The 18180-nt window shown below is 36.3% G+C and overlaps 1 protein-coding gene across 1 annotated transcript in view; it reads right to left on the bottom strand.

Moving 5' to 3' along the window:
• The window catches only part of CNGB3 (cyclic nucleotide gated channel beta 3), a 143676-nt gene that overhangs the window by 109133 nt on the left and 16363 nt on the right, over positions 1 to 18180 (bottom strand). The window contains exon 3 of the mRNA XM_029223050.1: positions 16616 to 16742. Coding sequence (XP_029078883.1) covers positions 16616 to 16742 — 127 coding nt within the window. The remainder of the gene's footprint in view (positions 1 to 16615; positions 16743 to 18180) is intronic.

Genomic DNA, 18180 nt, shown 5'->3' with positions numbered 1-18180 from the left:
TGGATAAACCTCAGGTGTGAATAAAAGAAAAGGTGGCCCTTCCAAAGGTGTCCGTGCTCTCATCTTTGGAACCTGGGAATATGTTAGGTTAATGGCAAAAGGAATTTGGCAGCTTACAGATTTTAAAATGGGAGATTATTTGGGTGGGCCCAGTCTAATCACATAAGCCCTTAAAAGCAGAAAAACTTCTCTGATTGCAAGCAGAAGAGACTGTCAAATCCAAATAGTGAGGGCTGGTTGATATCAGGGACATACCTGACATGAGCGTATGAGGATTCAGAGAAAAATTACAGCCTGAGTTTCTGGGATGAAGCTGCAGATGGTTTACATATGGCACCAAAGGTTTTGGCCTCCAGTGGGCAGTGAGATGGTGAAATGCTAGGCCTGCTAAATTTGTATTTGTCCCAATGCATGTAGTTGATCCAAATGCTGTGGATATAGTCAGACATGGAATAGGAACAGGCAGATGCAGAACCAGATGCTGACCTGAAGAAACCAAACAGAAGCTGGTTGTTAAACCCGGCTAAATTTTCACCAAGTTATTGATGAGCACCAAGTTATTGATGAGCTGATCTGAAGAAATCAAAACAGAAGCTGGTTGTTAAACCTGGCTAAGTTTTCACCAAGTTATTGATGAGCAAGAGTTGTTAACTTCAGAACTTTATTGAAACCCTCTATTAATAGTGAGCTAAGTACGGTAATTTAATTGTAGTTGCCTGCATAAATTGTCTGTTAATCAGAACACAGTTCCTTCCATATTGTAGCTTATATTCCTCAGTGAATCTTTTCAAAATTGTCTTTGTAAAGTCGGGAGTGAAGTACTTTGTCAGGTTCCATTAAAACCAAATATTTGATCTAAGAAGAATACATTGATGATCGAGTAACGATTGCTGTGCCTAAGGGGGCCAACTAGGCAAACAGCCCCTCTTCCCCTCAGATTAATGTCTGAACAAGGCCTGTTTCAGTCTACATGAACCATATGTTACATTTCCAGTTCCTTTCAAAACACATGTTGGTACGGTTTAAGCAAAACATTCATTACTTTAAAAAATATCCCCTGATTCTAATTTTAAAAGCATGTGAGTAAATGCATTGCTCATTAGTGGGAGAAAAACACTGCATTGAGCTCCAAGTGGGGAAAAGTGTAACAGCCTTGAGAGCTCTTTCACGTGGCCACCATTTGTATCTTAATCCTGCGAGAAGCACACCTTTCTCCAATTAGTTTTGCCCTGAATAGAAAGCTTACTGTGTCCCATAGCCTGGTGCTTTTGTTACACAGAGAGATGCCTACCAAAGTCCAGACTTTAACCATTGTTTTCCTTTCATTTGAGTCTTAACTCATGTCCTAGACTCTGGAGGTGACTACCGAGTGCAATCACCTCCGGATTACCATGCCTTCTCAAAATCTGGTTGTCACATGAGTCATCAGAATGATTGCAGTTGAAACCAACAATTGTAGAGAGGAAATCAAATGCATAACTTCTACTTCTTATACTTGTGGAATCAGTTAAAGCATGAGGGTCCAATTTTGTTTTTGACCCCAAATAGCTTAAAAGCACATTAAATTGTGAATTTGCTGTGAGACGTTGTAAAAGACTTGGTGGTATTTTGTGATAAAAATTTTGTGAAATCAGACATGGAACTTGATCAAATATATTCATGGAGGAAGATGTGCAGTTACTTAAGAGAAATTAACTTGACAATAGTTTAGACTTAAGAATTTTAAGAGTGAAGTAAATATTTATGGGAAAAGCATTATCTTCCCTCCAAAATTATATAATTTGTGGATCTCAATCATTCAGTTATTCATTCATTCACTTATTGTATGTCTACTATATGCCAGGAGTCTTCTGGACATTGGGAATATAGAAGTAAACATAATGAAGTCCTTACTTTCTGGTAGGGAGAGACAGACAACACAGACATTTAAAAAATACAGACTACGTCAGGTGATGGTAAATGCAACAAAGAAAAAAAAAATCAGGGTAATGGAGTTGGAGAAGTGAAAGACACTGCTATTTTCTATCGGGTGGTCAGGGAAGGTCCCTCCAATAAGATGAAATTTAAGCAGAGACTTTGAAAGAAGTGAGGGAGGAAGTTTTGTGGAGATCTGAGGGAAGCCTGTTCAGGTGTGGCTGGGTCAGAGTGAGAGAGTGAAAGTGGTGGGAGCTAAGGTCAGAGGAGCAGTGGAGAGGTTGGTGGCAGGGGAGATAACGTAGGGCCCTGTGGGCCATTATGAGGACTTCAGCTTTCACTCAGAATGAAATGGGAAGCCACTGGAGAATCTGGAGGAGAAAGGGATGATTTGCATTTCAACACAATCACCCAGGCTGTTCTGTTGAACACAGATTATAGGGGGCAAACAGTGGAAGCTAGGTGACCAGTGAGGAGACCTTGTAGCAGCTGTGTGTGAGATGCTGAGATGTGGTCAGATTCTGAATATGTCCCAAAGGAACAGCCAACAGAATTTGCTATTGGATTGGCTGTACTGAATGAGAGAAAAAAGAAGGTGAATTTTTGAGCAAATGGAAGAATGAAGGTGCCTTCTACTGAGAAGGGGAAGACATAGGAAGAACAAATTTGGAAGAAGTGAGGGAATTAAGGGACATGTCAAATAGTCACCACAGTGGAAATATTAAGTAGGCAATTGGTATGTGAAACTGAGGTTCTGGGGAGAGATCTGGACTGGAGATATAAATTTGGGAATCATCAGGGTATCAATGTTGCTTAAAACCATAGGACCAGATAAAATCACATACTAAGAGAATGTAGGAAGAGCAGAGGAGGGGTCTGAAGATTGTGCTTGGAGCTTTCCAAGTTTAGAGGTTGGGGAGATGAGATGGAGCCATCAGTGAATGGTGAGGAGAATGTCCACTGAGATAGGGCATAAATCAGAGAGAGAGGCATCTGGCAAACCAAATGAAGATAGTATTTCAAGAAGGGAGTGAGGTATCAACCCTGAATTGCTTCTGATGGGTGGAAAAAAGCAGAACTGAGGCCCGGCCATTGGCTTTGGCAACATAGGAGGTATTGCTGACTTTGGTAAAAGTGGACAAAACCAATAAAAACGTTCATAAAAGTGGGAAAAAAACTGGTGGAATGAAGGAATAAAATCCTGGTTGAAACAGGGTCATGAAGACATGGGAGGAGGGGAAATAGAAAAAGTGAATATAGGTAATTGGTTTGAAGGGATTGCTGTAAGAGGAGCAGACAAATAGGACAATAGCTGATGCTCACGTGGAACTAAGTGGGGCATTTTGTTGCTGTTGTTTAAATGCGAGAACTGCTACAACATGTTTAGATGCTTATAGAAATGATCCAACAGAGAGGTGGTGAGGGAGAGAAAGGGAACACTGCCCGAGTGACGTCCTGAGTAGATGAGGGGGATGGGCAGTCCTGGAGGAATCCGCCTTGAAACATGGTGTGTTCAGCTCATCCACTGTAATAGGAACAAAGGCTAATTAAAAGGGTGCAGGCCCAGGGCTTCCCTGGTGGTGCAGTGGTTGAGAGCCCACCTGCCGATGCAGAGGACACGGGTTCGTACCCAGGTCCGGGAAGATCTCACATGCCGCGGAGCGACTGGGCCCGTGAGCCACGGCCGCTGAGCCTGTGCGTCCGGAGCCTGTGCTCCGCAACGGAAGAGGCCACAACAGTGAAGGGCCCAAAAAGTGTACAGATCCAGACACACATTACACTTAGTGGTGGAAGCATGTGGAACTTCTGATGGCTTCTGTTTTGTTGGCTTGTCCTCTTGCTGCTTTTTCCTTTTGGCACAGTTGTTTTTCTACTGTCTGTCAATGCCTTACCATGACCAGCATTTGGGAGGGCTCAAAACAGGCCTGTTTTTGTGAGCTGGATGCCCAGATAAGGGCTCTGGTAAACAGTTGTATAAAAAAAGTTAGAATAAAATGAATCATTAGGCTAGGTAGAAGCGATTTACCTAGCTGATGGTTGGCACATAAACTAGTTGTGAAACTATTCCTTGCTTCAGCAGAATTAGGGTGAACATTTATTGGAATAGAATTATTAGACATTTAAGCTCTCAGTTGCATTTTTTACCACATTATATAACAAACTGGATATTATGGGATGCTGGAAAAGGGTAACAATAAACGAAAACATTACCTTTCATATAAAGATAAAGGAAAAACTGGCAAGACATATCATGATTAGTGAAAACAGCCATAGTTGAAAAGATTCCTATATTTAAAATGAGAACAGTTTTCAGGCATTAAACTATATGTACTCATAAAATTTCTATCAGAAATTAAAAAAAAAATATATATATATATATGTTTCACTTTGTGATCCCTCTTCTTGAAATCTACTTGGAGCAGAGTAAAATATACAGTGTTTTATTCACAAAGCAATTATCGTCAGCTGCATATAATAAGTGCCAGACCCTGTGCTAAACATTTGAGATAAAATTGTCAACCTCTCTGGCAACTGCCCCACTCTAGTAAATGAGCAATTCCCCATAACTTTGCTGACTTGCTGAAACATTCAAGTACCTTCCTTCCTCAAGAAGGGTGGAGAGAGTGTGGGGGTGTCTTATAAGCTTCCATTTCCCATCCTGATTCCCACAGGCCAGCTTACTTTTAGGTTGCTTATGGGGTTGCTCCCCTCAGCTTATCTGCATAGCATTTTTGCTGCTTTTTGAGAACTGATATGCTGCAAATCACTGTGCTAGTTTTGCTGTTCCCCATGGCTGAAATTGTCTCTCACTAGGTGGGAAACTCTTTTTTTTCTTTTTTTTTTTCCCTTTCTCAGGTGATTCAGCTCTTTTGTCTGCTGCTGTCACCAGGTAGGGAGGTACCCCCTCCTTCATCTCTACTCCTTTGTCTCATCATGCTCTTGTCTCCTGCTAATGCCAGTCCTAGGCAGACCCATCATTTTCCTCTTCCCAAGGAGATAAAGATTTTAAAAAACACAATGAGTCATCTAGTTATTCTCTCACATTAGGGAGCTTCCATTTTACCTTCTTTTTTTTTTTTTACCAAATCTTCCAACTTCCATCAGTCAATGAACTTTCAAATAGAATCAACAAAACCTCTTTTCTAGGCTCTTGCTATTTATGCTATTTGGACTATTATGAATGCATTAAAGAGACTGGCTATAAAAACATGCTGTTCAAATGGAAGATTGCTTATTAAATAATATCAGACAAAAGATATCTAAAATAACTAAAATATAATATCTAAAAAAATACTACAGTATACATGCAAATCCTAAAAATAACAAAAATACTGAAAGGAAATGTACAAAGTTATTCATTATAATCCACAAAATATTCTTATAGTTTTGATTTTGTTCTCTATATGTGCTTCACATTGGGAACAGTAATAATGAATATTTTTCCTGTGGATCTCTAATTTTATAATGGAATTATATTTTTTAACAGTCAACTTGTTTAGAACTAGCCTACCCTTTTAAGGCAGAGATGGTAGCTGTGTTTTGTTTGGCCTATAGTTTAAAAGAATTTCAAATTATTTTGGTAGTATTCATTTTGGGGTTTTCTTAAAAAAATCAGATAATATTGGCATCACTGGACTCATTTTTCCCTATGGCATCTCTCAGCTGGATTGGCTCTTTAAGGGAAGGAGGAATCCCTGGGTGCACTCCAGTTCACCTCAGTATCCCCTCTTCTCCTGTCTCTTATCATCTTGCTCGCTCTGTTGTTTCCATATCCCGCGTGCTTTATACATGGGTATTATTTGCCTGCCTCATAGTAATCTGAATTTGTCCACTTGCATAATTTTTAAAAGCTTTCAAAAAACCCACCAATTATTCTATGGTTCCCTTCACTGTACTAGGTAAATAAGTAGATCTATTTTTTTTAGAAGTCACAATTTAGGTGTCATAAAATAATACAAAATTTGTCTATTTTCCTTCTCTTTATGACAAAAAAAAAAAAGTAGACACAAATTCTGTCTGCTCTGGTTTTCTATGGCAACAGGCAACTGACATGTCAGAAGTGATTTAAATAGGGTCACAAACTGTGTCTGTAGACTCGTTCCTCTCTCAAGGCAACTACTCATATTCATAAAATTTTTGTCTTCTGTCTGCTGACTCATGTCTAACTGCCTACTAGTAAATCACTCTTGATGTTTCTGATACTGGTCTGTTTCATCTTCATGTGCCACATATAATTTCTGGCACAATATTAATGACTTTTAAGAGTAGAAAGCACAGGTGGAGACTTTAGCAGGTAATTTGTCACCAAATATACTCATATATTATATGTATATGAATAATGTATACATAAGGTATGAATATTATATTATATATAATATATGCATATATATACACTACTAATAATTACTTTTTTTTGAGGTCAAGATGGACTTTCAGATTGCGCTGTATTGAGTGTCAGGATTATTATTTTAATCCTGGGATTACATGACATAATGGTTTTGCTCTATGCTATTAGGTAAGTACATTGTACTTCTGGTATTAGATTTTAAAAAGAGGAAAATAAAATTGTGGTAGTAACATATCACAAAGATATCAACTTGATTGAGTCATTAACAGTTGTAAAGTATCGTAATGAAAAACTTTAAATGTCTGTTAATCCCCAAATAAAATAATCAATCCCCAAAGAAAATAGCAGTGAGAAATTTCATATGAATTTTCATTCATAGCAAAGAATTTTCATTGCTTATTTTGTCTCTTTTTTTTGCTTATAATTTTTTTGTAATGAAAAGTTTTTTGTTTGCTTTGCTTTTGTTTTACATAGTAAAATGTATTCAGCTCTTGCTTTTTTGCTTCTGAATTTGGGGATTAATTTACCTTTCCAGGTTATGAAGGGGTTTGAACATCTTTTCCTAGTACTTGTGCTGTTTCACTATTTTACATTTAAATCTCTGATTCATTGGGAATTTATCCTTGTGTGCTGCATGAGGGACAGATCCAATTTTACTTTCTTTCTATATAGCTATCCACTTACTCTAATACCAGTTATTTAAATCTACAATTTTTGTACTGATTTTAGATGCCAACTTTATCATACACTACATTTTTATATGCAGTTAGGTCTATTTCTGTACTCTCTATACTATTGGTTTAGCTATTCATGTGCCAATGCCACACTATTATTTTTATTACAAAGGTTTTTAAATAGGTTTTAGTATTTGGTAGGACTTATACCACCTACATTACTCTAAAAACTCCATTTTCAGCGTTTTCCTCGCTATGTTTGCTTGTTTGTTCTTCCAAGAAATTTTATAACCAACTTTTCTAGTTAAAAACAAAAAAGGAAAAGAAAAAAAAATAAAAGGAAAAAAACCCCAATACCTGTCAGTATCTTTATTATTCTATAAGTTTGGTGTGCAATATTTTCATTGTGTTTCCTTTCTGAATATTTTCTAATTTCACTAATGATGTATTTGTTGACCCAAGGGCCACTTAAAAGTGTGACTTAAATTTTAATTATGTGAGATTTTTCAAAAATTAAGTTTAAAAAAGATTAACTTCTAACTTTATTGCATAGTGATTAGAAATATATTCAATGTGAAATCTTTAAAATTTATTAAGACCTACTTTAGGTCTCAATTTATGAAATGGTCACTCCTAGTGAAATGGTTCTCTGTCCTGGATGGACCTTGGAATCACTTGAGGAGTGATTTTCAGACACACTAAGGCCTAGAACCCACCCCAGACCAATGAAATCAGTATCACTGGGGGTAGAACATAAACATTTGTATTTTTAAAGAGCTCCTGGGAGATTTTACAGTGTACCTTGTTTGTTCGCTTTTTTTGTTTTACATAGTAAAATGTATTAAGCTCTTGTAATGTTCTAATTTTTGTAATGTTCTAAGTAAACTTGAAATAACTGTTTATTCTTCAGTTACTGGATATAAGGGTTCTCTAAATTTCTTTCAGATTTAAATTGTCAGTTGTGTTGTTCAAATATAATATATGAACATATTTCATGAATTTTTAAGTGTTAAGTCTATGAAAAAATAAAAAGAAACATTTTAAAATCACCCATCTAGGAGCATGGAATCATCAGTTTCATTTTGTAATTGACAGAATTGCTCCGTGCTCTCTCTGTCTCTCGTCTATCATCTTATAATATTAAAATCATATATGTTTAGTGTATGGAGGTTAAATACTCTATTTTAATTAAATTAGTGTTCTTCAAATATATTTTAACATGCATGTTTAATTAAGAAGTTCTAAAATTGATCAAATTCTTAATTCTTTTTTATGCCAATCACCCTACTGTAGAGGGAATAGTTTAGTTCCATCTCACTTTTTAGCCTTAATTTAGACATTATTATAATTATTTCATGGTGTTAATGTATATTTCTATTTATCCACATGCTTGCCATTTTCTCCACTCATTTCTTCTTGAATCTCTGTGCTGGATTGTCTAATTGCAATCAGTGGCATTTCTGTTCCTTTTTATACTTTCCCATGTTATTGCAGTGGCTGAAAGCCTGGGAACATTATTTTTAAGAATCCCTTGCCAGGAGGGTTCTGATTTAAATTCCACCAATGAGACACATTTGTAGGTGATTTGAAAATTAAAAGGAAGGCACAGTTCAGTTGTCATCTGGCAGAAGACCAGAGCATACTTCCTTAGAAGCAGCAGATCTTCTGAACCTTCTTCAGACTTTATATTCTACTGCCTGTCTCCAGCTTTGAAATTAAGGGGCAGCTGTGGTTTTGGCAGCTACTTTCTGCACTTTTCTAATTTCTGTGTTGCAGTCTCCACCCTTGAACTTTGCTCTCCTACCTCTTACAAAAATTTTTAAACTACAGAATTCCGTGTATTTAATTACTTCTCATTGAAATATTTAGAATAAATTCTTTTTTCCTGACTGATCCCTGACTACCCTAATTTGAGTCTTTCCTCCTCAGATAATTTTTCTTTTCCTGAAGTATACGTTAAAAAACTTCTAAGCTCCCTTCAGTTTTGCTTGACTGAAAATATCTACACTTTACCCTCTTTTCTGAACAATAATTTCACCTGGTATAGAATTCCAGGTTGACTATTACTTTTAGAATCTTGATAATGCCATTCTACTGTTTACTGGTTTCCATTGTTGCTGTTGAGAAGTCAGATGTTTGTTAGTTTACTTCTCCTATTTTATGTGGTCTGTATTTACTTTCTGGCTAATTAAAAAATCTTTTTCTTTTGTACTTTTAAGTTTTATTAGAATATATTTAGGGTTAATTCATTTTATTTATGCTGATTTGGATTTATTTGCCTTACTGAATTTGAGGGCTGCTACGTTTTATCAATTGCATTATCTCTTTGAATATTGATTCTCCACCATTCTATTTATTATCTTTTTCTGGAATTCTGATTATCTGCATTTTGTACCTTTTCATACTTTCCTCCACACTTCTTAATTTTAATCTCTTATATTTTCCATCTTTTTTCTTTATGGTGGAAGTTGGGGTGATTTCTTCAGATTTGTCATCCACTTTGCTAACTCTTCAACTCTGTCTAACCTGCTGTCTAACTCACTGACTTTCTAATTTTAGAGATTATACTTTTCATTTCTAGATGTTCTTCTCAGTTAACTTGCAGAAATACCTTGTCAATTCTGACAATTTCTGGTTTGTTGTTTCTTATCTTATTTTCAATCTTCTCTTTTATTTCTTTTAATATACATCACATACTTATACAGAATACTGTTTTTGATAATTTCATCATCTGTAGGTTTTCAAGAATCTGATTCTGCAGTTTTTTGTTTCTGTTGTCTTGTTCAGCGATTTATTTCCTCATGTGTTTAGTAATTTTTGACTGTGAGTTCATGTTAATTGAAACTTTATCAATAGGGATACTTTGAGATGTGGTTTTAAAGTTTGTTTTCTTCCAGATTGTGTTGTTTTTGGCAGATGTCTGGGCTCTCAAATTTAATTGTTTTAAAATTTTTTAGCATCATTTTTTATTCAGAATATAGATAGTATAAGAATTCTTGTTCTAGGTCTATTTGAATATTGGCTTATGGCTAAGAATTTTTTTTCTTCCCCTTCCTCTTCTCCCCTTCCCTTTCTTCTCTGCCCCTTCCCTCCTCTGTCCTCTCCTCCTTCATTCCACACCCCCTGCCTCGCCCCCAATTTTAAATTTCTTCCATTTTTCCCACTCAAAGCCAGGACAAAGGCAAGTATTACTCAAGATGCTTCCCTCTGAGAAGTAGTTTACCCTCCAGTGGGTTACCCTGTGGAATCCTAATTTTATGAAAGAGTTTCCAACCTGTTTTTTGCATCCAGTTTAATCCCAGGTTTTGTTTCACTAATGACACATTTCAACTCAGATCTAGACTGTAGAGTTTGGAAAAATCCTCGGGGCAAACAGCAGTTCTTGAAACTTTCTATCAGTAGAATTTATTTTTCACTAGCTCAGGCATGCATTCAAATGTAGGTTTTATATTTTACCTAGTAGTTTTAATTACATTCTCCCCAAAGAGTTTTCTACAAATGTTTACTCTGCCATATTGCTAGAAATATAAGTTAGCAATCATTATTAAAATGAGATGCCAATCTGTTGTTAAAAGTGTTTGCAATGCCTAATTATAAAAGTATTGCTTACCATAGAGGAAAATTCTAATTTGGGGCTAAAAATAATAGTGCATCATTTTTTATTATGCATCCCACAGAATTAGCACATGTGTAGCTGATTTTATTTTTTTACATGCTTATAAATTATTATAGTATAAATAGTATTTTATTTTTATAAACTTGATAGCTGGCATTCCTTTTCTATTTCAACTATAAAGTCACATATGGATTTTTAAGCATCTTTACGGCAGTGATTCTTGCTTTTTCTAGCTACAAGACAATACACGTCAGTGTTTATGAGTGCTGATAAGATTCTGAATTCTATTCTGCTCTCATTGTTCCTGCTGTGATATGACTGCCTATTTTAAAACCACCCAAATAGAGACTGATTGCTATTATGAACAAAGAAGACTATTCAAAGAAATAACCTTCCTTCTTGGCATTATGGGTAGCAACGGTGATGAAAAGCCATATACTATAACTGTAAAAGTCAGTCTTGCAGTGCACTCCAGTCATGGGCATTGAACTTTTCACTTGCTTGTTCATCATTTAACCACTTAACCTATCAGGTGTTCAACTCTGTCTCCTTTTCAGACATAGCTATTTGACATTTCCAGGCAAAACACATCTTTTGTTTGCTATTCATTAGTGTCCATCAAAATGCACTTTTTTATATTAAAAAATAAGAATGTGCTGAGATGGAATGCCAGAAACAGGCTGTTTTTCTCGGTAATGGACAAATGGCATCAATGGGACTTTCCAGGGGTGAACCCCATGCCTTTCAGAAGCTAAATGATTCATCTGACAAGATAATGAATTGGTTACTTTTTTCTGGGAAGATGTGCAAAGAATATTTTTCCCCTGGATAAACAACTTAGAGAACATTCTGAAAGGATATAAAAAAAGAATAAATAAATATATAAATAAATAATCTAGTTTAACACAAATGGATTCCAGTCAGAAATGTGGATATGTAATACTTGGATATCTTGAAAAGAAATCTCCTCCTGGGCTGACATGTATTTGAGATAAGTATTATTACTGTGGCCAGAAAATTAGTTTTAGGTTCTATTTAGAATCTTATTGAGAGTTGGATGAAAAAAAATCACAGAATCACAGAAGTGATTTTGTTTTATGAAATTCACATCTTTATAATAATAATGTCAACTTTACTGACCCCTTCTTTTTGTGTTTATATAAAGAGCTAAATAGACATAACATGTGAATTTGGCTTAGGCATATAACCGTACTCTTGTATCCTTACAAAACAATATTTGAAACAAGGGAGTATTTTATAAACAGGATGCCCAACTTTGTAAATAGTTAACATTAGAATTTCTGTTATGTGGCATGATGAAGAAGAAGGTCATTATTATGTATGCCCAAGGGTACTGAGGCTCTATGTTAGAGTTTTGGGTAAGGCTGGGTTGGGTGATGTCTTACTTGTTCAGACTGCTATAACAAATACAATGGACTTGTGGCATATAAACAACAGAAATTCATTTCTCATCATTCTGGAAGTTGGAAGTCTGAGATCACTGTGCCAGCAGAGCTGGGTTCTGGTGAGAGCTGTCTTCTGTTTTTCAGGATTCTTGCTGTATTCTCACATGGTGGAAAGAGGACAAGAGAGTTCTCTAGGTTCTCTTTATAAGGGCACGAACTCCACGCATGATGGGGTCCACCTCCTAAAGATCCCATCTTCTGATAATGCCACATTGGGGGTTAGGGCTTCAAAACGTGAATTTTGAGGGAACACAAACATTCAGTCCATTGAAGGTGAGATGAGAGGACTGTGAAATGGTGAGAAAAGACTGCATTTTAGCATCAGAAAAACTTTCAGTTCCTTTATGTGAGTAATGGAGGTGGTGTGGTAATTGATTTTATGTGTCAACTTGACTGGGCCACAGGGTCCCCAGGTATTTGGTCAAAAGCTATTCTGGGCTCATGCAGCTCAATATTAGAAAAACAAACAACCCAATCCAAAAATGGGCAGAAGACCTAAATAGACATTTTTCCAAAAAGACATACAGATTGCCAACAAACACATGAAAGGATGCTCAACATCACTAATCATTAGAGAAATGCAAATCAAAACCACAGTGAGGTATCACCTCACACTGGTCAGAATGGCCACCATCAAAAAATCTACAAACAGTAAATTCTGGAGAGGCTGTGGAGAAAAGGGAACCCTCTTGCACTGTTGGTGGGAATGTAAATTGATACCACCACTATGGAGAACAGTATGGAGGTTCCTTAAAAAACTACAAATAGAACTACCACATGACCCAGCAATCCCACTACTGGGCATATAACCTGAGAAAACCATAATTCAAAAAGGTACATGAACCACAATATTCATTGCAGCACTATTTATAATAGCCAGGACATGGAAGCAACCTAAGTGTCCATTGACAGATGAATGGATAAAAAAGATACGGCACATATATACAATGGAATATTACTTAGCCATAAAAAGGAACAAAATTGAGTTATTTGTAATGAGGTGGATGGACCTAGAGTCTGTCATACAGAGCGACGTAAGTCAGAAAGAGAAAAACAAATACCGTATGCTAAAGCACATATATGGAATCTAAAAAAACGGTACTGACGAACCTAGTGACAGGGCAGGGATAAAGACGCAGTTGTAGAGAATGGACTTGAGGACACAAGGGAGGAAAGGGAAGTTGGGATGAAGTGAGAGAGTAGCACTGACATATATACACTACCAAGTGTAAAATGGATGGCTAGTGGGAAGCTGCTGCATAGTATAGGGAGATCAGCTCAGTACTTTGTGACCACCTAGAGGGAGGCGATAGGGAGGATGGGAGGGAGGCTCAAGAGGGAGGGGATTTGGGGATATATGTATACTTATAGCTGATTCACTTTGTTGTACAACAGAAACTAACACAACATTGTAAAGCAATTATACTCCAATAAAGATATTTTTTAAAAAAGTTAAATGCTTTTACATGACTCAGATAATTGTTTTTTTTAATGCCCTCTAGAAATTGTCTATGTTATAAGCAGAAACTCATTTTAACTGAAAATTACATCATAGCTAATCTTTCCTTGTGCACTTTGCAATAGTCTTTGTGCCAAAGCAATAGAATACAACAGATATGTAAAAAAAAAAAAAAAAAAAGAAACTATTCTAGGTGTGTCTGTGAGGGTGCTTTTGGATGACATTAACATTTGAATCTGTACACTAAGTAAAACCGATTGCCCTCTCTAATGTAAGTGGTCGTCATCCAATCAGTTGAAAGCCTGCCTGAATAGAACAAAAAGGCTGACCCTCCCGTGAGTGAGAGGGATTCCTCCTGCCTGACTGGGCAGGGACATGAGCTCTTCCTGCCTTCAAACTTGAACTGAAACATTGCCTCTTCTTGGGTCTTCAGCTTGCAGCTTTCACACTGGAATTAATACCATCAGTCCTCCTGATTCTGAGACTTGCAGCCTCAGACTAGAACTATATCATTGGCTCTCTTGGGTCTCTAGCTCGCTGACTGGAGATCTTAGGAACTTCCCAGCCTCCACAATCATGTGAGCCAATTCCTTATAATAAATCTCTTTATATATATAATCTTGTTGTTAAAAAATATATCCTGTTGTGATATCTATATCTATCTATATCTATATCCTGTTGGTTCTCCTGGTATCTACCCCTGCCTGTCTTCTGTTGAGTGTGACAGAAACTAAAGGCATAATCAATAATATCACACTGCACTTCACACACAGAGACTGCAAAATCCACAGCATGCATTCTCCCCAATACAATAGGATGATATTGATCATCCTAAACACATAATTCCTATTCAAGCCATGGCTCAGGTCAGAGGATAATGTAAATGCACTTAGAATAAAAAATCTACCTATACATTTTATTTATTAATAATTAACTTTTTTTGTTACTTCAAAAATTTGAAGTGAGAATCAGTCGTTCACACAGCATCTGTATTTAGTGCCTGCAATCAATCAAATCCTTAATGTTTTTCAAGGAGGAAGAGCTTTTTAAAACCTGGCCTTGCCCAAGTTTAAAACTGTTGATTTTTAATAACTGCAAATACCAAAATCATCTTTACTCATTGAGAGTATTGTGAAATAACACTTTTAATAGAAAGTTATTTTATCATTGATATTTTCTAGTTATGTAAGAAACTCTGCTCTCTAGGATTCAAGATGTGGTACCACTGATACCCATGAAATCAAAACAGAAAGGCTTTGGTAAGTCCTCCATGGTATTGGAAATTAAGATTCCCAGTAATATTAGTCAAGTGACACTGGAACTTCCAGTGACCCTTTTAAGTTGCTCCTTCAATACAGCTGGTTCTCCCTCAATCTTGAGGAGAAGTGTGGCCAGCCATAAAGCCAGAGCTTTAAACTAACTTGGGTCTACTCAGTTTGTCAATAATTCTCAAGCGACTTTGCTACCTATATTGCAAAATGAATAATCAAACATTCCAGAGAATAATCAATTCATGAGTACAAGAGTCTGAAATAGGACAGGTATGACTGGAACAGGGAAATGGGATAACAGGGAAGGAACTGTGTGTTGGGGAAGACAAAGTAAAACAGGTGGGAAGTATACAAAGCTGTGTCAAGGAGTTTTGTGTTTTTGAGATATGACCCATTTTCTGCATAATTGAAATGTTTGCATTTTCGTATTTCAGAAGAGTGAAAGTACTATACTGGGTTAAGAAGAATACATCCCTAAAAATGTTAGTTGTGGCTTCCACTTCAGTCCTTTGAAAACCTATGTATCACCCTGGTTGTTACACAAAAGTAAATATACTAAAATAAATGCTAGAAAGAGAGATCAGTTCAGAAGGTTAAGATGTTGATTAAAAATGAGTGTATTGGTGGGAGCGAGGAAAAAGTTCCACTCAGGGATCTGAGTCTTTTGCAGTCTGATCTTGGCAGAGCTGACCTATGATTATGGGCAAACTAATTAACCTTTTTGTGCCTTGGCTGCTTATCTGTGGAGTAAAGATAACAATGACTCACTAACAGGACTGTAAATCATCTGTAAACACCAACAGTTAAAGAAATAATATAATTACTTACACCAGTTGTGAGAGTCTAATCTTTACTTCAGAGTTTAAGTACCTTCCCTCTGCCTAAATAATATGTCAGGCTTAATTTTTGTCAAACTTTTTTTTTTGTATGTGCGGTAGAGTGAACTTGTGTTTATTTTCATATATAGTCAAATATATGCTTATTGAAAATGCACTCTTTCTGATGCCTATTGTTCAACCTAATACACCGGGTCCTAGATTATCATGGTGACACCTATTGGCAGCACACAGTTTAATACAGTAGAGCTGCTGAGAGAGAAGTGGGAATGGGGGGTGAGGGGGAGGAATAGGTACTTTTAACTTCTTTATAAATGACAACTCTTCTTGCCTATTAAATAAGAAGGGTACACTTATTGCAATTACGTTAACTATAGTCAAGCAATTCAAATTGGATCAGCAGGCACATAAACATGCTAAGAAGTGGCCAGATGAAGGAGCTTCTTGTTGGGCTTTATTGTGGATTCACTGATTCACACTGACATTGTCATCTCCTTTGTGATATTTCCAGTAATTTTGTAGGAAGTACTTATATAACTGTATTCCTTCAGTGGCAAAAAGATTATCTGCTTCTGTAATTATTCTTGGTTATCATACCACACTTTCTTTAGCAGATGAAGGGAAATAATAATCAATCTTCTGGAACAATAAAATGTTTACAGAACTGGAATAGCCATTTCTTTATGAATTCAGAGAAGAGTCATACATTCTCTTCAAGTCCTTTTTAAAAAATTCATGCCTAGTAAATATGTAAGCTGTTTTCAAGCTGATACTAATGACTCAGACATGTGACTACAATGTTTTTGTTGGTGTGCTATGGCCTATGGACAAATGGCTGCCTAGAGATCCTGGTTAGTGGCCATGGCAGGCTGGTAAGGAACAATGAACTGGACAGAAACAACCTTTTAGTTCCGGCCCAGGTCCCTTGTGTTATGTGACTATTGTAGTTCTCCTGACCTTTGCTCAGCTAAAGTGGGGGATAGGTGTTTGAATTTTTGAGTGCAGTATTATGTGTTTTATTGAGTTCTCACCTGACCAGGCCTTCTTTCCCAGTCCCCATTTCCTCCTGCTCTGACTTTGTTCCAGGTGATTCTGCTGGATTTTGAGAGTCAGGGTTTGTGGTTTTGTCTTCAAGTGTATTTTTCTCACAGATTTTATCTATGGGAAAGAAACAACATATAGATAGAAGAATATATGCCACTTTAAAAAAAATAATTAATTAATTTATTTTTGGCTGCATTGGGTCCTCATTGCTCTGAGCGGGCTTTCTCTAGTTGTGCAAGCGAGGGCTACTCTCCGTTGCCCTGCGCAGGCTTCTCATTGCGGTGGCTTCTCTTGTTACAGAGCACGGGCTCTAGGTGCGTGGGCTTCAGTAGTTGTGGCACATGGGGTTAGCTGCTCCGCGACATGTGGGATCTTCGTGGACCAGGGATAGAACCCCTGTCCCCTGCATTGGCAGGCGGATTCCCAACCACGGTGCCACCAGGGAAATCCCTATATGCCATTCTTAATACAGCTATATTGGACAACATAAGTTACAGAGATGCTGCTTGTTTTTCCAGAATAGTTTTCGCAGGAACACCTCCCCTAGGATTCCTCTAAACAAAGTATGACCTTATGCAGGAGGAGTTAACCTGCAGACACCTTCACACTGATGAAAAAATATGCTTAAATTTGGTGTATTGTGCAACAAAAGTCTCACATGGTATATTTCTTTTTGACATTAGCAAGGCTGAGATTAATAAGGAGCCATTATTCATAAGGCATTTTTGATTCTGCTAAAGTATAATTTATGGCTGAAATTGATGCATCATAAAATTCAGAAAAATTAAATAGGCAGAAATGATGTCATTGACATTATTTTCAAATTTTGCATTCTAATTTTGTTTTTTGATAAAAATCTTTATTTTTCCTTTGATCATTTTCAGCTGTGACGTCTTTTCTGAAGAAGCAATGCAAACTAATATGTACTAGCTTCATTTTCAGTACAAGGATTAAATTTTTTCCTTCAAACCTACAAATACAATTTCCAATTAATATAGTTTAAATTATAATTTACCCAGAGAATAATCAATTCCCTGCTAAATATTTGGATTTTAGAGAAGATTTTAATGAAGATAAATAAATTAATATAAAAAGAAAATATAGAGGGAGCAAAGAAATAAAATGAACACAATTTAATCCATTATCCACAGTTTCTAATTTATTTTTAATTGGATGTACTGTGCTTAGAAAGTTGAAATGAAGGCCCAAATCATAATTCTTATTTTATTGTAGTACATTATAATTTTTAAAACTTAAGCCAACGCAGTATCGAAAGTCTGGGCTTACAAAACTGATAAATCAGGGTATGATCCCTTACTTTACAAAAGTTTTCACCGTACAAGTCCTTTAATATGAAAATTTCTATGATCCATCTAAAAGTTTTCAATATACTGAACTTTTCAAGAACATGTTTCAAGAATAAAATGAATCATAAAATCAAGTCATTACTTACCATTAAAAAAATTTTATGAATAAGAAAGAATAAACCCCTGAATTTCCCAAGACAGTTTTCTTCATTTTGCATGTCTTATCTACCTTTATTTTGGAATTA

This window comes from Monodon monoceros, unplaced genomic scaffold, assembly GCF_005190385.1.
Source record: "Monodon monoceros isolate NGI ecotype Baffin Bay Population unplaced genomic scaffold, NGI_Narwhal_1 Super_Scaffold_14, whole genome shotgun sequence".
Taxonomy (NCBI): domain Eukaryota; kingdom Metazoa; phylum Chordata; class Mammalia; order Artiodactyla; family Monodontidae; genus Monodon; species Monodon monoceros.
Note: the sequence above shows the minus strand (reverse complement) of the source record. Positions and strands in the feature narration are given on the sequence as shown.